This window comes from Arvicola amphibius, chromosome 9 (assembly GCF_903992535.2).
Source record: "Arvicola amphibius chromosome 9, mArvAmp1.2, whole genome shotgun sequence".
Taxonomy (NCBI): domain Eukaryota; kingdom Metazoa; phylum Chordata; class Mammalia; order Rodentia; family Cricetidae; genus Arvicola; species Arvicola amphibius.
This window is the reverse complement of record NC_052055.2, coordinates 19,760,924-19,781,616: the sequence shown is the minus strand read 5'-3', so window position 1 is coordinate 19,781,616 and position 20,693 is coordinate 19,760,924. Positions and strand designations below refer to the sequence as shown.

The 20,693-nt window shown below is 46.0% G+C and overlaps 1 protein-coding gene across 1 annotated transcript in view; it reads right to left on the bottom strand.

The window, feature by feature from the left end:
* The window catches only part of Fer1l6 (fer-1 like family member 6), a 113,882-nt gene that overhangs the window by 42,157 nt on the left and 51,032 nt on the right, over positions 1-20,693 (bottom strand). The window contains 4 exon segments of the mRNA XM_038342996.1: positions 4,845-4,994; positions 7,933-8,067; positions 13,210-13,334; positions 17,736-17,913. Coding sequence (XP_038198924.1) covers positions 4,845-4,994; positions 7,933-8,067; positions 13,210-13,334; positions 17,736-17,913 — 588 coding nt within the window.

The window sequence follows — 20,693 nt, the reverse complement described above, 5'->3', positions numbered from 1 at the left end:
TTACTGTAATCATTCACTTACAAAATAGAATGTAAACACACTGTAATTTTTATACATCCTGAAAGTTTTGCTGAGGTAGGTAAGCTGTAAGGGAAAAAAATAAAGCCAGTTAGAAGGAAGACATCAAGAGAGACAGAAGGGATACATCTGGATAGAGGTAAGAAAAGAAATAAAGGGAGAGATGCGATAGGATAGAGAAAGACCCTAAAAGTGTGTGTGTGTGTGTGTGTGTGTGTGTGTGTGTGTGTGTGTGTTCCTGTTTTTTTTCTGACCTTAGAGAGCTAAGTTTGGCCCTCTTGCCAGCCCCAGAGAATTAAGTTTTACTCCCTCAGAGAGAAAAGTCAAGTTGTGGTATAGTCCACTGATGCCCCCTGAAGCCCGAGCTGCTGCGGGGTGGTCCTCACAGGGTTGATACATGTCCCACCCAGGCCTGGCTTTTTCTCTGCATGTGTCTGTCAGCTCTCCCTTCTCTGTTGCCTGAATACCATCAGTTCCAAAGCTGTGTAAGGTGAGACACTGGTGGCTTCAAAATAACTCAGAAAATTAGAAGGAAAAAAGAAAAAGGAAAAGCTAAGTTCTCTAGAGGGAAATGTTATCAGTCTGGGCTCCAATTTCACTGCATATTGCTATGTACAACGTCCATTGTGCAATAAAACATAGTATGTAAGGAGACAGGACAATGTAGTCACTTGCCAAGAGAAGCGACAACCATAGAAACAGATCCCAGGGGACTTAGGTAGTATCATCATCAGACACAAACTCTGGAGTAGCAATACTTACGCTGCCCAAATCAAGACATGACAGAGGATGTCAGGAAAGTTAAATAAAAAGGAAGAAATGGAAATTGTGTGACCACACATATAGCCACCAGAAAACCTTGGTGAGTGCTCACCTTTCCAAGGAGCAATAATAAGAATAACACACATGTCTCAGAGAAGAGAAGCCCAAAGGTAGAATAGTTTCTTCAAAACACAGAGGGAAATTGTCACCAACCCTGGCGAACGAAAAGATCTCAGAGGAAATATATTGGGCCCGAGTTCAAACAGCAAATTGTGTGTGTGTGTGTGTGTGTGTGTGTGTCCCAGCTAGACACACACCACAATCATATGGTGACACTGCAGCAGAACATGCTTCTCAGGAAGGAAATGTGAGAACAGTATCATCACTGTGCTGACATGTTAGCCACCAGAAGAGGCAAGAGTCTGTGATGAAGCTGACGATGAAGTCTCCCGGGGGCCTGAACAGAGTGTTCTGGAAAGTCTTAATACTATGCTAGAATCTTCCTTTTTGTTCTCCAGACCTGTCACTATCTTATTTCAGGAGAAATAATGGCTTGTACAAAAATTCAGATCATTAGATCACTAATTGATAACTTGAGAGCATAAAGAAGATACAGAGATGCTATGTAAGGTGAATTAGTTCACTTAGTTTAGGTCCCTAGTAGGGTGGTTGGGTGAGCAGCAAACATAAAGGAGGAGACTCTTACTTTGTTCAAGCCAGTGGGACTTACGGAAGAGACTCTTACTTTGTTCAAGCCAGTGGAACTTGAGTGAAGGCAAGGACAATATAGCTTTTCCTTGTTCTATACCAAGAGACAAAGACTAAAAATAAATGAAAAATACAGTCAAAGCTCACATGATGGTAAGCGAAAGCTTCCTGAGAAGCAGCAGGATTTAGGAAAGCATATCTGCCACATAGGTTTATAAACACTGTATACCAAACAGCTTCAGTTGGGTGCTACCCATGGAATTAGATAGAAACAGCCCTTTCTTGGGCTGTGTAGTGAATTCACGCAGCAGTAAGACAAGAGAGCACTTTTAAAATTTGAAAAGCATGGTAGACAGATAATGGCAGCAGGATCTGTGTTTTGTCTGCTTAGGAACGTTCCTCGGGAACACACCCACACATAGTAGACACTGAATAAATACATGCTTGAACGTATGAGTCCATGAGTAAAGCAATCCTTGTTTTCGGCAAACCGACACAGTGACGAAGGAGGCAAGGGCTGTTTCGGTTACCTACAAACAATGGGCACACTTTGAACAGACCAAGAGGCAAAGGGCAGGAGGGGCCAGGAGAGAACTCTCAAACAGAGCGGGCGAGCTTTCTGGAATTTTGATGATTCTCATAAACCGGCAAATGGCTCTGCAGGAGTGGAGGTGAGCCGAGTGCAGAGGCATTTCAGAACAAGTTAATGAGTTATCTCAGCACGCCTAAGAGCAGAAGAGTAAATCTATGAGATCCAGGAACCTGCAGTGGGCGGGCATAAAGAGCCCACAGTGGCTGCTGGGTAAGTAGGACCCATATGTGACCCTGAACTACTTTTGAGAAAGCTTAAAAGCCAGATCGAGAATTTGATATACGTATACAGTCTAGATTCTTCCCTTCATGGAATGTTAGTCATTATAATAAAACCAAGATGGGTTTTGTGGTTACATTTGGAAATATGTTTTGAAAAAGATATTTTAAAATGTTCTTCAGAGAGCCTTTTTATGGCAGCAGGTATTTCAAATTCCCCAGAGGATTGTCCCAAGAAGCACTTCTCAAACTCTGTTCACTGCATTTGGAGGAACTGGTGTTTAAAAACAACAGTATTGGTGAATAGTCTCATAGGTAAGGAGCGGGGAGCGGCTGAAGATGCAGAAGAGGAGAGAACATGATCAACTCATGTTCTGGAAGGAACATGAAGAATGACGCAAGCAGGAGGATGGTTGACATGAGAGCTAGAGGAGACCAAGGAACTGCAAAGATGTTAATCAGGCACGGAAGCAGCTACGGAGCTGGCCGGGCTATGGGCGTAGGTACCATGTGTAGAATTATGTTGGCTTTGAGTACTTCAGCCAGAGGGACTGGGCTAACAGCTAGGGACAAACTAGGACCAGAAGAGAGAGGGGCAGTTGTCGTGGGTGGCTGATGGAAACAATGGATCTGATGAGTACACAGAAGAGCCATGTCACCAACTCCTGAGTCAGGGGAGTGCCAGCACTGGAAGCAGGGAAGTGAAAGCAAGTCATCCACGGATGGAAAGAGGTAGCAGCTGCGACAAATGAAGGCATTTCCAGTACCGGTGTGCTCAGCATCTGAGCTCCACCTGCTAAGACAGTCACCTGATGGCCAAGTCGCTTTTTGAACAAGTGGTCAAATGAAAAGTCCTAAAGAAACCCTGATGGATGGCATCTCCTAAGCTCACCTCTGAGGTTGCTCCTCTCTAGGTCTCATTAGTGTGTTCAGTTCTGAGAAAGGAGGTTTGTAGGACCATGGCTGCCAAACGGCAGAGCCCTCGGGTCCTCTTTAGGGGTCAATTTGTTCAGCCCCTTATTGAAAGGCTTCTGGGGAGACTTGGAGGCTTGGGCCAGGCGCTCTTACAAAGACAGCTGTGAGCTGGGAAGAGCAGCCGCCTAGACCCGGCTAACCTGGAAGCAGGCATTCTTGTCGGACCAGATCTGGTTCTTCCAAGTCAGTCATCACAGCCTTCAGTGGTCCCCTGCTCTAGTAGCCTTAGAAAGAAACTGGACACAGCTTTGCTTGTTTAAAGGAAACTTTGTGTGGCTAGGTAAAATAAGTACATTTAAAACAAGTTAGTTAAAACATAGCCAGGTGAGATGATACAGCCAGTAAGATGCCTGCCAAGCAAGCGTGAGGACCTGGGTTTGACTTCCAGTGTCCACTAAAAAAATTGGGGTGTGCCTGTCACCCCAGAGCTGGGGAATGGATGACAAGGGTATCCCTGGAGCTTGATGGACAGCTACTCTAGCTGAATTAGCTACAGGTTCAGTAAACAACCCCTTCTCAAAAAAGAAAGAGAGAGAGAGAGAGAGAGAGAGAGAGAGAGAGAGAGAGAGAGAGAGAGGAAAAGGAACAAAAGTGGAATGTGATTGGGGAAAATATCTGACACCCACCTCAGGGCTTCATGCATACACACACATGTGCACATGCTCTTGCATACCCACATACAAATGTGGATGCTCACAAATATGTGCACACATACACAAAACAACCTATATGCATATGCACACAAAAAATCTAGTGCAAACAAAAGTCTTATTGGAAAATGTAATAGGAAACAATTGTTAAATTTCCCCACTCACTAGATTTGGAGGGACTGAAGTTCCAAGAAGACATGGGAAACACTTTCCTGGAGCAGCCGTGTCTGAAGCCTGGCTGGCTCTTGGGAAAGGAAGCTGTCAATTGATGTGCTATTATAGAGGAATAGAAAACAAAGACTTCCCCCAGAAGTGGGAAAAGCAATTATGGCAGAGTGCTTTTGTCTGGTTCGGTATTGTTTTGTATCTGCCTGGGCTTTAACCAGAACAGCCTGCTGACAGCTCACGACTCTCCAAGGAAGGACTGGTTTGGAAGGCTGCCCTCCATTCTGACACCCACACTTCTGGGAGGCACACAGCTATCCGGCTACATATGGTTTTTCTGGAGACCACTGTTTTATCACCCTAACATCTAGAACCTAGCGTTTGGCTTTCTAGTTCTGCTTTCCTACCCAGCTGGACTTCAACTGCTTGAGCCAAATGAAGCCAGTCCTTGCATTCCCAACACAGTACTCCTGCTTATCCACACTCAGTTTCCCTAGCAGGGTTCACTCTCCAAAGCTGCCATTCTTTCCATAGAAAGTTTTTCTCTGGGTGACTCAAGCGACAAAGTCTCCGATTGATGGATTTAAGAATGCGTCATTGTAGCCGACTGTGACTTCCAGAAGAGAAGACACTCACAGACATGGGATAAAAGGGATGGACCAGGCATTGCTTCACTAAGCAACACATCCAGGTGAGCTACATCTCTGGCCAACCAGTGCCAAAAGACATCTGGTACAGATGCGCTGGACCCCTTACCTGAAACAGCTCAAACACAGCAAGAAGGTCCCCTCCAGAGAGGTTCCCACAGAAGATGGGGTGATAACACAGCTTGGGGGGTTCATAGTCCTGATCAGCCAGTGTCACAACTGGAGCAGCCACCGTGGCACCCAAATATTCTGGCTTCCCCTAGAGAGGAAAAGAGTTTTTAATTGGCATCTACTTAGTTCTGACCAGCAGCATCAGCAAAAGTTGACAGCATCAGCTTTCTCCTCTTGTCTTCTACCAAGAACCTCTTCCCCAGTCCCACACACAGCTTGGGGGTTAGAGGGTACTCTCTGACTCCCAGCGAAACACTAAGAAGATATAACCTTGGGGCCTCACTGCTCCAAGACTCCTTCTATGGAGAGCTTAATTAAAGTAATCAACTATGATAGACCGGAAGGAAAAAGGAAAACCTAAGATAACAACAGACGTTCTACGTCTCTACTGTGGACAGAATCGTGAGCTGTGGACACAAGTAAACCTGAGTCTGTGGTCTCTAATCTGCCTCTTCCTAGCTTTGTGACATAAGCCAGGCACACAACTTTTCTGAGGTTCATAAATAAAACACTTATCTCTGTTCATGACATTGTAAGAAGTAATGTAATCTTATATATCATTCGTATTATGTGCCCAATCCATAGTAATGGACTATTGATGCTGATGGTCATGGTGGTGACTGAGGTCAGGATGTTTAAGTGAGGGCGGTATAAGTATGTACATGTATGGGCTTTGAGTTTCTTTAAGAATTATTTGATGGCACCTGCCTCTTCCCCAAGCCAGCTCTCAGGCCCGTGCTCCTCTGGGAAAGGCAGGAGCTATAGAAGCTGCTCAACTCTGCTCTTATCTCTGTTATCATGAGAATATATGTTTCATATGGGTAGGATTCTGTGCTTTCTTCACATTGTGTCCTCGAGCCTGGGAACCCACTGAGTCTGCTGTGTGACAGCTGGTAGACATGATTTGCTTAGTCCAAGGACAGTGCCCATCTATTTTATTTTAAGGTCAGGTTTCAGCAGCCATGCTACAATCCTGTCTTTGGATTCATAAGCCAGAACTTGTACTGCCTCCAGGGAAGGAGCTGGAAACAAGGCTTTGGCTTAGCCACATTTGAAAACAAACATAACTACCATCCATTGGGAGAACGGATGGAGTTAGGACAGCCTGGTATAAAATGAGTGTTCTGCTCAACAGTTAGTTTGCTAATCATTCTTAAAAGGTCTGGTTAACTCAAAGGAGCCCTGGAAATGTTAGAGTGAGCACAAACCCAAGCGAACAATTTGCCAAATGTAAAAGCATTTCTTATAGTGTCAGTCAAACACTCAAGGACCCCAAGCTCCTGGAGAATGAAGAGAAAGTTCTAGACTGGAAACATGGGCCAGAAGAGTTCAAGTCTAATAATCTGATTGCCATATTTTAGGTTCACTCTAGCTGCAGCCTGGGGACATGAACACAGTCTTATGCATGACTTCTCCAGGAGAAAAGCACAAACTGTCCGTGCTGTCTTTCTTTCCAACACAACCCTTTTCCCTTTATATTTGAAAGCATTAGCTTGATTTTTTTTCTGTGAAGGGCATCGTTGAGTGGGGATCTGGGACGGAAATGGAGAGTAATAGGGTAGCAGTGTAGCAGGGTAACAGTGTAGCGGTAATAGTGTAACAATGTAGCAGTAATAGGGTAACAGTGTAGCGGTAATAGGGTAACAGTGTAGTGGTAATAGTGTAACAATGTAGCGGTAATAGGGTAACAGTGTAGCGGTAATAGGGTAACAGTGTAGCGGTAATAGGGTAACAGTGTAGCGGTAATAGTGTAACAATGTAGCGGTAATAGGGTAACAGTGTAGCGGTAATAGGGTAACAGTGTAGCGGTAATAGGGTGACAGTGTAGCGGAAATAGTGTAACAATGTAGCGGTAATAGTGTAACAGTGTAGCGGTAATAGGTTAGCAGTGAGTAACAGTACAATAACTAGCAAGCTAGGGTAGCAGAAAACTCCGAAGATGTTGGATTCCTTTTCAAATAGAAAACAGACAGCTAAGATGGGACAAGTATTCCAAGGCAGAAGAGTGGAAGCGTATTTACTTTGTGGGTAAAATCTGCACTGCCTTCTCAACAGGGAAATTAAACACATTCAGCCCTAATTTACAGCAGCAATGGAGGGATGGAGGGAGGGGAGGCCACGCTCCCAGCCACCAACTGTATACGAAAGAGTAGCCCCAGGAGCTGTACGTTCAAGTCCTGACTCTGCCTCTCTCTGTGACTCTAAAGGAAATACTCAAACTTCCTAGATCTGTCCTCCTTTCTAGAGAGCGAGACGGGCAGGACAAAACCTTCATGTTCCCCATGGTCCCTTGTGAATCTCATATCCTGTTTTCTCTCTGACCTTGGCCCACCTCAGGGCTCTTGGGAGCACAGTAGTGAAGAGGCTTTGGAAAATCTTTTCAGAACAACTTTTGTCCTCTATAGAGTTAAGCTTCCTGAAGAGACAGAGATGTCAAAGAAAGGAAATAAATCTTTGTCATTCGCTATAGATTTCTCCACTTAGAGAAGAATGCTTGTCATAGTCACCAGTCAGCTTTGGAGTTGCCTGAGGTTTCAGAGCACAAATGTCTTTGGAAAGGTTTGGTTCATCACCAAAGAGGGCCGTGATGAATACGTTGTTGCAGGGCCAGGCAGCAGAGAGGTAAAAGAAGTGGCCCAGTAACAAGGATGAGTCATGAAAATGCCCATGTAGTTCCCTCCCGCTAGGTAAGAGCAACACAGACCTGTTTGCAAAGGGCTTGGGACATGGGACCAGTTAGCGGGGCTGTGGTAGTTGTGGGGTGGTTTAAGCAAGAATCACATCCCTATAGAAGTGAGCATTGGCTGAATTTTGCTAATTTGATGCACTTTTGATTATAACGTAAAGGGAATTCTACATAGCAAACCGTAAACAAAGCAGTGACTATCATCAGCGCGGTTCTACATATCATAGCGTGCTGTGGTAAAAGCCACCGCTGGGTCCTGACTGCTCAGTGTCAGGACTTTGTTGACCTTCAAGTCAGCATTCGGAAGAAGGGGCAGCGGGTGTCGCCTGGTGACACTTACCACTGCATCGCTGTCATAGAGTTCCACCACCACTAGGGGTGGAGACTCCGCCAGCTCCCTTTGGTCCCCATGCAAAACCAACTCATTGAAGAGCAGCATCTGGTTCCAGGTAGGAGAGAGGGTCTGGGAAATGACCTGGAAGGGAACAACACGGGAACCGTTTAGCTGAACTGTTCAACAGAAACCTGGAGGACAGGGAGGACCCGTGGCGACTGTTTATTAATTACTAGGGGGTACACAGTCACAGTCTCTGGAAAACTTCGTATTGATAATGTTTTATCAGGGGAGTACTGATTAATGTCCTACTTGCATAAATATCAGTTTACCATGGTGCTATGATGGCATCAGCTGCCCTTTATTGAGTGGCTATTGTGTGCTGCCTATAGCACTGTGCATGCAGCCAAACCTCACACTCATTCTGGGTAGTTATTTACATACATGTTAAAGACTAAGGAACAGGTTCCCATGTCCAGAGTCTACAGATGGTAAACTGAAATTCCATCTGAATCACCTGCGTTCACCAGGTAAATGCCACTGACATCTCCACTTTAGGGATTCCCTCCACTGAGAATGGGGGGATCAAATATAATCTTGTCATATAATATAATATAATATAATATAATATAATATATAATTAATATAATATAATGCTGACTTTCAAATCTCATATACTTTATGTACCCATCATACAGACTAAAAATCAAGGAAGGATGATCACTTGAAGAATTGGTCCAGAACCATCAGGGTCTCATTAGAATTGGCCCATAGCTTCCTTCCCAGGCTGCTCAAGAGGAACCTTCAGAAGGGAGAGCGTTATTTAAATTTGAATTTCCTTCTCTGTTTATTTGGGCATTTGGAGAGAGGCCAGTTTCACAGACAAAAGGCTGAGTTGTCTGCAGGGTAGGGGATCCCACGTCTGGGCAGACACTGCCCCGCCAGTGTGTGGAGTCAGTCCATGGTCACAGCACTCTTCTAAGCTGTGCAGTCTAATGGGTTTCGTAAGTGAGTGTGTTCAGCAGCTGCTGGATCCTGGGGGAAATTTCCACAGCACCTCAGAGCTGTAACTTGCTTGTCACTCTCAACTCCAGGGGGGCTGGAAGGAAGAACTGGCCTGCGCTAACCCTCGGGCTCCCATTAAACCACCTGCTCAGTCACACATCCAGCCAGCTCCAGCTCCATTGTTTGCCCCGTGGTTCCAGAAGAAGAGCTTTATTGCTCTTTATGTAAGCCGTAAAAGTATTGCGTGCCTGCAGTCTGCCTCCCTTCTTGAGTTTTTATTTTAGACTATTTCATGTCTCAGATATAATGAGGTTTTAAAACGCTTCTGAAAAATCTGACTTTTCTGATATAAAAAGACCAAGGCTCAACCGACCGATAAACAGGTGTGACCCTGTTGTAATGCCAAGTTTTGTGCTTTGTGTTGCTTTGGAAGAGACAGTGAGCCCTCTGCAGCGTGCACCTGACAGTGTAATGTCAAAACTGTCAATCATCTTCACAGCGTCTTCCCGACAGGAGTGTTTGAATCGCTTCCTCCCCACGTGGCTGGAAAGGCTGAATAAGATCCCAGAGGCCAGCATTCATTCGTTCATCACGTGCCTACAGTGTGCTAGACTGTATCCTCTGCAGAGTGGAAGCTTCATGGCCATTTGCATGGACAGAGGAAGGGCCACTAACCTGTCCTCCACATTGCCAACTTGTGTAAAATGTCACCTGATCACTGTAGAGCACTGCTAAATGACTCGACCAAATAAGAGTCTCCCTTGTCCTTGCTCAATTACCCACGATTGGCCTTGTTCTTAAGGGCTTCCTTAAGGAGCCATGCACTGAACTGACTTTAAGGCCTCTTTTGCAAGTTCAGGATAAGACTCAGTTAGCACTGCAAACAGTTAGTCAGGGGTCCTGGACAGAATATAGCAGCAGGGGCAAAAACTCTAAATGGAATCTGGGCTTAATTAACAACCCTGGGACCAGCTTGCCTAGATGACTTAACTTCTCTAAGCCTGAGTTTCCCTTCTTTAAATGGACTAACATCCATCTTGTCTGAGGTAAGGAATAATCACTGCCTGGCATACAGTAGATACTCAGTAAATGCTTGCTACCCTTCCTATATGTACTCCATCTCAGTCCATATTTGCTTATAAGTCAGTTTGGAACTGGGGTGCGACTCAGGAGTAGAGTACCTATCTAGCATTTGTCAAGTCTGGGAGTCCAATTCCTTGTATTACACACACACACACACACACACACACACACACATTCTCGCATAAATGCCTACTCGATGACAGCCTTGGTACACTGGTTGGTCTTGTTTAACCATCCATGTCTTCAGGAATATACGTCAGTCTCATTGCTGGGAACCTTAGGCTTAGCCATCTCTGCCATCTAAGATACTCTACTCTCCTTCTCTGTCTGTTAGGTCTCCTCTCACACATCTGGCTCCTCTACTCATGAGTTCTCAAGCCCTTTCTCTGTAGATTTCTCCCCTTTTCCTTTATCCTTCAACTTCTATTTCTCCACAGTGTCTGCAATGACTGGACATCCCGGACCATCAGGTCACTTTGTCAGGGACCGATGTGCAGGCTGCCCTTTAGAGGCTGACTCTTCTGCACGCCAGGTGTGCTCAGTCCTCCTGGGAACCAGTGCCAGCCCACACAGGTGCTCTCTGTGAACACAGGGCTCAGCTGGGCTTGCAGGGCCTCAGACTCAGCTTTCCCCAGTAGAAGTATGGAGGAGGCCTGCCAGTCACAGGCCAGGTCTTCCGATGTAGCCCAACACCCAGACAGGAGAAGGAAACCTGGAGCTTTGTAACCAAAATCAAGTCGGAGTGGCTGGGCAAAGGTGACCTCGGAATTGGAAAGACCCGGGTCTCCCTCTTAACCCACCGCCTCCAAGCTGCACAATCCGTGACTCTCACTCCTTTATCTCCAAGATGGGGACAGAAGAGCATGTGCCCCCAAGTTACAGTGAAGCTGGTAAACAATGTACACAAAATACTTATTGTTGTGCCTGGCACATGAGAGTCTTGAATAAGTGACAGCAGTTATTATAAGCAAACATTGGGCCCTTAATTCCAAATTAGAGGCAGATCCAGGGTTCAGCAGAACCTATTTTCCCTTTCAGATGATTATTTGATAAACAAAGTCCATCTGTGCCTTTGAGATATGAATCTAAATTAAACCAGTGTGCTGTATGGAGATGAAAGCCAGCAGGATTGTTATGTGGTAGGCCAGCGAGCGAGCTCAGACTCCCACAGGGTCACTTCAGAGGGCCCGGGATTGCATGGTTGAGGTGAGTGGATAGCCCTTGGGTCCACCTTCTGAGACTGCTCTTGTTAGGGGACGGCAGTTGCAATAGCAGCCATCATGAACAGTTGGGCAGAAGCTGTTTTAAGCAGTTGGCATTTCATTTCCTCTCCTTTATTAGGGAGATGTATATGTTATTATCATGCCTACCATAGAAGAAGAAACTGATGCCTAAAGGGAATTCTGCTTAATGTCATATGTCTAGTAAATATGAGATATTGGATTTGGACTGGGGCAACAGAACTCTACAGTTGTGTGTGTGTGTGTGTGTATGTGTGTGTGTGTGTTTGCATGGGATGTTCATGTATGCATGTGTATGTACATGTATGCAGAGACCAGAAGGTGAACTCTGGTTTCATTCCTCAGAAGCCATTTATCATGGGTTTTTTTTTTTTTTTTTTTTTTTTTTTTTTTTTTTTTGAGACAAGGACTGTCACTGACCTAGGGCTTGGCTGGCTAGTCAATGAGTCCCAAACATCTGCCCATCTCCATTCAGCTCCCCAGCACCAGGATGAAAGTGCACACCACCACACTTGGATGTTTTTTTTAACTGAAATTCTAGCAATGAACTTAGATCCTCATGTTTGCCTACCAAGTGCTTTACAGGCAGTGCTCCCTTCCTATGTGCATAAGCATTGCTGTGCACGTCCTCTCCAAAACCAGCAAAGATGGTGGTCCTCTGACTTCTTGTTTTCGTTGGACAACAGATAAGGATGGAGACACATTCCTTCCAAGGTCTTTCTATACTGTCTCTGAGACAGAATGAACCATCTCTCCAAGTGGTTCCTTAGGCCTCTGTACAACCATACACACAGGACTCGGCACAGTGCAGCAGCCTGTCTGCCTGGAGAGCCACATCTACGCCTGCATCGTGCATTATGCAGGAGGAGGGCTCACCCCATCCATTTTTTCTCCTAGGGTCCATGCAGAACCAGCACTCAGCGGGCACTGGCTAAATGGATGTGATGTTGTTTCCCATCATGCTCTCGGCCTATGTGTGATAAATCAAAATAGAGTCGAATCCATCAGCCGGGCCATAGGGTTTGTCTTGGGGAAAATGTGTGCCCTCTTGGCACCAGCCGTGTAACGGCGGCCATTCATCAGTCATTTATGTACTTAACTTGTCACTTCTTCAGAACAGCTGTGTTAGAGTGATGGAACTGGGACCTCGTGAGCTCTTTGGAGAAACACAGTTGCTGAGTAGATGAACCAAAAGGTGACCTTGTGTCCTTGTTTCCTCCCTCTCCGAGATGGCCAATTCTGTACGATCTTACCCTTCCCCAGCTGACAATAGCAGAATAAGCAAGGCTTTGGTGGGCGCAACCTAGTGTAAGATACCCTCCTGCAGGACTCGTGCTGACGAGGAGCCCTTTTCCAACTTACTGCTTGGTGTGTGAGATGGGAAGGAAGCAGAGGAAGCCACCATCTGCCCACCCCTGTGACACCGTGCCTGTCACCAAGTGGTGTTCTCCAGGGGAAAGGGGTTGAAGCATAGCTTTGGAAAAGCACCCTCACAGCTAAGTACAAAGGTTAGAACTTCCTGATCAGGAAGCTAGAGATCAGGAAGCTAGAGCCTCCCCCTACCCACCTCAAGCAGATCCCCTGAGGTAATGACAGACTACGTCTCAGGAGGGCTGCCTATGCTGGCTTCTTTCTCATTCCCTCACTACTTTCCGTGCCTGGCACTCCTGCAGGTGCCCGTGGACATAACAGGCTCCTCTTCCTGTTCTTCTTTTCTGCCATGCCTTAGCTTTAAGACTTGTCCGTCTGCTTTAGGACAGTAGCTCAAGGGGACAAAATAGACCTTCTTGTGCCCATCTTTCCTGCCCCACACTGGACTCTGGGTCTGGAAGACTGCATACTGAGAGACGCCACGGGCGGGGTGAGCCTCGTCTTCCTTTCCTTGGCTGTGCTGTGTATCTGTGCTGTGCATCAGCTACAGCAGCAGGGGGGAGGCTGGCAGCTCTCTGGTTACCTTTGTGGTCTGGCACTGGGACAGGAATGTGACTTTAGCAAAGGGATCTGAGAGTCCATTGCTGTCAGCTGCGATGAGGCCCCGGGCTTGGTACATGTGTGCTCTCAGCTGGAAGATGTGCTGGGCTGTGGAGAATCATGAAAGGGAAAACATGAATAGGCTTTTAGGAGTAGGATGTGTGGATGTGTGTCTGCAGGAAGCAGGTGACTGTACAACCGCAGAGAGATGACAGTGGCAGGAGCCATGCTCTCTTCCATGACCAGGTGAAGAGGGACTGGAGCAGAGTCCCTTAGAAGAGTGCATCCCCCTGAGGTTTTGCCACACTGTGTTTCTTAACCATTATCACAACCATGTGAAATATGTAATTGTAGCCCCACTAACAGATGAGGAAAATGACCCTAAATGAACAATGTTCCTTCCCAAGTGTTCAGAGACCAGATGTTTCTTCTGCCTAACTCCAAAATCCACTCTCCCACTTAAAATGTCATATTTTAGCAGGCTTAAATGAGCAGCATAAATCCTTAGGAATCTCTTGTTCTGTGTGTGTGCCCATATGAGCACATGTGGGCACAGGCATGCACAGGCTCATACACAGGTATAGAAGGCTGCTTTATCAATAGCTTTTACTTCAATAAACTCAATAGATGTATTGAGTTATCCAACCACCTGTTCTACATTACTAGCCAATGGCATTTTGTGTGCCAGCTACTTGGAGTTTTGGTATTGGTCACTAAGGCGCAATTGTAGGGACTATGACAGTCCTTGCTTTTGGAAGCTCCCTAGAGAAGGCAGAAGATAAGATGAGAACCCAGACCACAGTGATGGGAGGGTGTGGTCAAAGGGCCTGGAGAACAGTGAGCAGGAGTGAGCACGTGTTGCTTAGGACAGAACACAAAGGGACAGATAGGTTGGAGGAGGTCAGCGTTCAGTGGAGGACAGTGCAGCTGTCTGAGTCTTTGGTTTGTGGGTCCTCACCACCACTGGCTCTCCCAACTCACTTCTTATTTTCATAGTCCCTTATTTCCGCTTGCCTTCTTACCTACCCATTTCCACATCTCTGAGAGGCACTGTATTAGTATAATCTAGGTCTTTTGTGTCGGCATGGGGACTGCTCTGTAGGGAGCCTTGTGTACTCATTGAAATAGTTCAGCTTACTTAAACGAAGGGCAGAAATGCCCTATGAACATTCAGTTCACTCCAGCAACTTCTAGGCATATGTCACACATGTCCACACAGGAACTGTAAAATGGAGGCTGACCAGAGCTCCTTATATGGCTCTTATAGGAGGCTGAGGGCTGAGGACAGTGCCTGGCACTAGGGAGTGGCGTGAAGATGCTGGTGTGCTGTTCCTATTGGTTGTGCCAATGCCGGCAGCAACCTGGGTATCACCACAGCAGGTATGGACAGGATAAATGCGTGTGGAAGTAACGGCCACAGACAGTGGTAGTCATGTGACCTCAAACCTTGGAGATGAATGAACAGGAGAAACGGCAGGCAGCTTTTAAGAATTTAAAAATAACATGTTAGAAGTGTAACTAGCAAAACAGCAGGATCTCAAGAATCTAGTACATTGTGGAAAAGGCAAAATAACACAAAACATAGCAAGTTGTTCCTGAGAAAAAAGATGACGTGCACATAAGAGAACAGTTCACAGACACGTTCAAGTACAAGGGAGCTGATTCTAGGGGAGGTGGCTCTGTCTTCTGAGCAGAGCCCCTTAGGATGGTAGTGTCTGGTAGGCAGAGATGCAAACCTCAAGTGGCAGCAACAAGGACATAGGATCAGTCCATTAAAAAATCAGTAACAGCAGGTCATTTGGAAGCAAAAGTCTTGGCTACTTTGTGTGGAAGTAAGGGTCACAAACAGAGATAGTCATGTGACCTCAGACCTTGGAGATGTGCATGAAGTATTGGAAAATGCAGTAGGCCATGTGAGACTCCTGAAGAGGTGGTGTGTGTGTGTGTGTGTGTGTGTGTGTGTGTGTGTGTGTGTGTGGGAGCAGATGATAACAGAGTAAGAGATCAGGAGAATAAAATTCTAGATCAAGCTATCAAAGGACAGAAGAGACGTAAAGATGTCTCTAAGGAGACATCAGCGTCCCCTGGAGGTGAAAGTTTGAAAGGCCAGAGTACCCCACCCTGGTGACACTGGTGGAGGGATTAAAATGAGGCCTGAAGAAGACTTTGCTGCCCTGTGCCGTAGAGAACTTGACTCTAAGAGACGGTGTGGCAGGACAGGGAAGGCAGGATGTCAAAAGTAATTCCTTAGATGGCTGTTAGGAAACCTGAACATTTCTGTCTTTCTCCCCTGTGCCACTGTCTGGCTTACATGAGGACCAGCACGGAGCCTAAAAATGTAGCAACCTTCTCAATCCGCATTCTAATTCTGCAGGCAATTAGGGAACTGAGCTGTGTACATGGCCCAATTAAGTCTGTGTCCGTTCTTAAGGTGCAAGGCTCTGCAAACTCCGAGCATGTCAGCGGAACGAGAGAAGTGTTTCTTTGGGGACTCAGTTCTTAAGCCCTTCCTGTCTCCATAGACACCAATTAACTCTAATGTTGACAGGCTGGGCTCTGCCAACAGAGAAGTCCCTTAAAATGACAGCAGTAAACAAAGCAGGGGACAGCAGATGTCACAGGGACACAGTGACAGCAGTCAGCTGGGGGACAGCCATGTGTTACTGCACATCTGAGTTCAGCAGTTTTCTCAGGAAGACTTGGGAAGGTCCTGTCCTGGAGAGAATGCCCACCAGCTGCCCTTGAGATGACTAACCCTGAGATTTTTTTAACAGCTCTTCCAATAGATGGCACATTGCACAACCAACTCTAGGCATGCCATTTACTTGGCCTACATTTAGGGTTTCTTTATTAACCTTGACTCTTCCCATTTCTGATCCTTGGAGTAATCTAGCTAGATTCCTTATATTGTAGGGGTCAATCTCTTGACCCCTGTGGTTATTAAGGCCACATCTGGATGCCCTACTTGAAGCTAGAGAGTCACCTCTTTCTCGTCTCTACAACCCCTGCCAGGTTTTCCACCAAGCCTTCCACATATAGATGCAAGGTAATTATTTGCTGAGTGGCTATCCTCTGGAGCATAAAATTCACCAGTTGGTATGGAAGGCAGCCAATGTCACCAATGCCAGTGCTCAGCAGAAGGTCATTAGGTGACTCCATGAAAACGACGGGCTGCATGGCATCTCCAGAAACGCCTCTCCTCCCTCTGGATTATTAGTAGCTAAAACAGTGGACACATCCAGGCCTTTGGGTCTGTAAGGATGTTCGTATCTACAGACCAGGGGATAACTCAATACGGGTGTTATTTGCAGACCAGGGGATAACTCAATATGGGTGTTATTTGCCCAAAGAGAAGAGCTCTCAATGGTTTAACAGAAGGCAGATAAGAAAGCATGTTTGGATATGATTTGCCCAGCACTTCCGCAGCTGAGTGATCTTGGGCAATTTCTGGGTGTCTCAGAGATGTACTCTCTCCATCTGTGAATTAAACGATCTTCCTGGGATTGAGTGAGCTCTTATGTGTAGCGTATACAACACGGTACTTGGCACTCTGTGTTATGTATTTTCCTCAAAGATAACACACTTGTGTTGACATTGAGTGCAGAATCTATGAGCTGAGCCACTGTACACAAATTTCCAGAACGCTGTCTTCTCTGACTATGGAACCACGAGGAATAGACTAGCAGTTAAGGTCAGCTGACGCCAAAGGATGTCACGTGAGAGAGGAGGCATGGTGTGCCTCTACTCCAGTGTGCATAGCTTTGGCTCGACTCAAAACTCAAGTTCAGTAGAAGTGAAGGAAAACTGTAGTCGGCTCTGTCTGGATTCAGCAGCTGGAAAAGCCCCAAAGTCAGTGATTTGAAAACAGAGCAGAATGCGAAAGTATATTAATATATACTTTAATATTAAAAGTACATTAATATTAATAATGTAATTGAAATGTGAACTTAATGATACTGATGAAAGTAACTCTATGGATTAATATTTTTTTATAAAATATACAGCCTTTCTATAAAGAAGCAGCCAAGCCAGGAGCTGGGCTAGAGAAACATAAGGGACCTCACCCATACCAATTTGTACCAGGACACTGTAAGGATACGGACGAGCTTCAGACATCAGTGCTGTGCAGAAAAGGAAAACAAACTGCTTTGCTTTCATGAGTCACATCAAGACAAGAACTTTCTGCTCCAACCCAAACTCCTTTGAACGAAGTCCATCTACGAAGAGAATCCACGCTGCTCTTGGTCACTCACAGGAACGCATAGAATTTACTCCAGGTGTTAATACTTCTAAATGTGACCTCGCTTCCCATTAAGGAGGGGAGGACACTTGGAATTGTACTAAAGAAGGCAGAAAGTATGGGAGGACACTTGGCAATTGTACGAAAGATGCCAGTGGAGTTGGTCCCAACTAAAACACCACACGCGCATGAATGCTGTCCCCACCACTATTCACCAAAAAAAGCCCGTGAAGATGCTTCCTGCCCCCTTTGCCCTGGGAGCACTGTACCTTGGTATAGCAGGGCTGACGGAGGGTGATTGGTGCCAGATGTTTTGGAGGGCATTTCTGCTTCATAGCCCGCTGGCAAATTGTCCAAAATGGCATTGGAGTATCTGGTGGAACCCAGCCACAGATATATGTCAACTTTTGCCTGTACAGTCCAGCCAGCCGGTCGTTTCCCAGGAAGCTGAGGAGAGGGGGTGAGGAAGGCAGTTTTAGCACCAGAAGGCAAGCATGGGCCCTATTTGGGGAAACAGGATCCTTCCTGGCACATACCTCAAGGTTTGTACAGAGGTCTTATCCCCAGCCTCCGTTTATATTATAAAATTGAAAAAAATATGGCCCCAATTACCACAACGTACAACTCTGGAGGATGGCGTCGGTGTGGGGGGGCCTTAGTCCTAAACGTACCCTCTGGAAATCACTGCCAGGTCCTGGACCACTTAGGCCTAACAGGTGGGTGTGCTTATTGTCCTGTTTCATGGATGAGGAAAGGTAGACTCAGATAGACCAGTGTCTGCATCCCCTTAGTCTTTAACTGACACACCCAAGCCTGGAGTTAGGGATTGATGGTTCCAAATGTAGACTCTTGGCTCCGAGCCTACAGTCTGCCTCTTTGCCATGCTTTTCAATTCGCCTTGCCTTCCTAGGACTCTGGCTATTGGGGCTGCAACCAGGGTTTCTGTCCCTTGACTTTATTCAGGAATGCCTGTTTTCCCCTCCCAGCCCATGTGGTCCTGCCTGTTCACCCAGGCCTTTTTGTCTGGCAGACATTTCCAGTTCCTTCATCCCCCTCAAGCAGTGTGACTTGATGCTCCCTAAATTCTCTGCTTCCTCTCTTGTGATTGCTTCAGATGTAATACGGACAGGGTGTGGGGGAGGGAGAGGGAGTATTTATGTGTGTGGTGTTGTGATGGGAGCAGGGAGTGGTGTGTGGGAGCAAATATATGTGAGGTGGGTTCATATACCCCAAGACCACAAGGACACAGATGGGTTCATCCAATGCACCTCCTCTGTTTCTTAGTCAACAGGTTTGAGATCTTCCTGTGCCCGCCTGCCACCATTTCTGACGGTGTTCAGGACCTCTGATAAGCAGAGCCGATGGCACTTAAGCTGAGTCTGAACAGAGCCAATGACACTTAAGGCACGGCTACTTCTCTGGATCCTGTTGACTCTTGTAAGTGCCCCTTCACGGCGAGTTCTGGAATTGCCTCTCAGTAACCTCTCTTCTCTCCTACACTGAGTTCTTTCCATGGAGGAAGTTACCACAAGTCAGGACTTGTTCTGACAACTTCCAAAGTATCCACGGAGAGGTTTTGACTCCAAACTGAACGTGGATGTTTGCCTTTGTAGCTTGCTCTGAAGGTTCCAAAAGCAGATCTGCCACAACTCAATCAAACAGCCATTGCAAGTGCCCCTGGGCTTCAGCCAAAGGACTAGTGCCAGGGAGGAGCATCACAGGCTCTGAGGCTCAGCCCGGTCCTCCAAGAGCTCAAATCTGGACACTGGCACTCACTCAAATGAAGGATGGGTAATTTTTATTATCGTTTTGATCGGATGAATAAGCATCTAACGGATTAATGATATACACCTTTGGGTGTGTCTGTGAGAGAGTTTACATAGGATTCAGTGGTGCGGAGGAGGGTAAAACACACACTGACCGCCCGGCTTCACCATCTCGTGAGCTGGAATCCCAGAGTGCATAAGAAGAGGAAAAGAGCTGGGCCACAGTACTCATCTCTCTTCTTCCTGCCTATGGACGGAATATGACTAGACTAGCTACATCATGCTTCCCCTACCCCGCCTTCCAGCAGGCTGCAGCAGACTGTGTGGCTTCAGACTGGGAGCCAAAAGCAAACCCTCCCTCTCGAGCTGTTTCTTGTTGGGTTATTGACACGAGAGAAGTGGCTAATACAAGCGAGAAAAGAGAAGCAGGTGGTTCTCAACTTGTGGGTCGTGACCCCCTTGGGGTCACATTTTAGATATCCTGCCTAAAAGATATTTACATTATGATTCATAACCGTTGCAAAGTTACAGTTATGAAGTAGCAAGGAAAATGATTTTATGGTTGGGGTCACCACAACATGAGGAACTGTGTCAAAGGGTTGCAGCGTTAGGAAGGTTGAGAATCACTGGTCTTTGGGAAATGGAAGGATCATCCACATTCCATCCTTTCTTTAAGATTTAAATGCACAGCTCCCTGTACTCAGCTTCCATCTTCCCTTCTGCACATTCAGAAGTAAAAAATGAGAAATTTCAGAAATGCGTGATCGATAAGGCTTATTACAATACTGACATAAATGTTCCATTGTATTTATTGTTATAAACTTCTGTTTGTCGATTAAACTTTATTATAGGTATGTGTTTCCAGGGAAAATAGTATGTACACTGTAATTGCATGCCAGCCCCCTCACTGAGTGTCTTGAACACACTCTCAGTGGCTAGGAGGGCACTACCACACTTATGAGCATTGTCAGTACCGTAGAGTAGGACCAGCCAAGAAAGCATCCCAGAAGGAGGAAGGAATGCACACATAGATATAGTAGTAGGAGCTCATATTTAGTGAGTGTTTGTGCTGCACCAAGAATGGTACAGAAAACTTACTGACCAGAAGAGCTCACATCAGTGAGCATGGGACCACTGCAGAGGAGTTGGGATTTAACCCTTCGGAAGAAGGATGCTTTTATTTACTCAGCTAAAAAAAATACAACAAACAGACTTTCTTTGTTCCTATAACCTATAATTTTTTTAAATCATAATAAAATAAATAACCTTTCTTCATAATTTCTCCAATGATTTTGAAAACTTGTTCAAGCAGATAAATATTTATCAAGAAGACTGGAGGTCTAATTGAGTGCTATACTGTTTGATCCACATCTGGAAGGCCCTGGGTTTGGTTTAGGGCATGGAATGAAAGAGAGGGAAGGAGGAAAAGAGGAGGAGGAGAGGGTTGGGACAAAAGAAAAC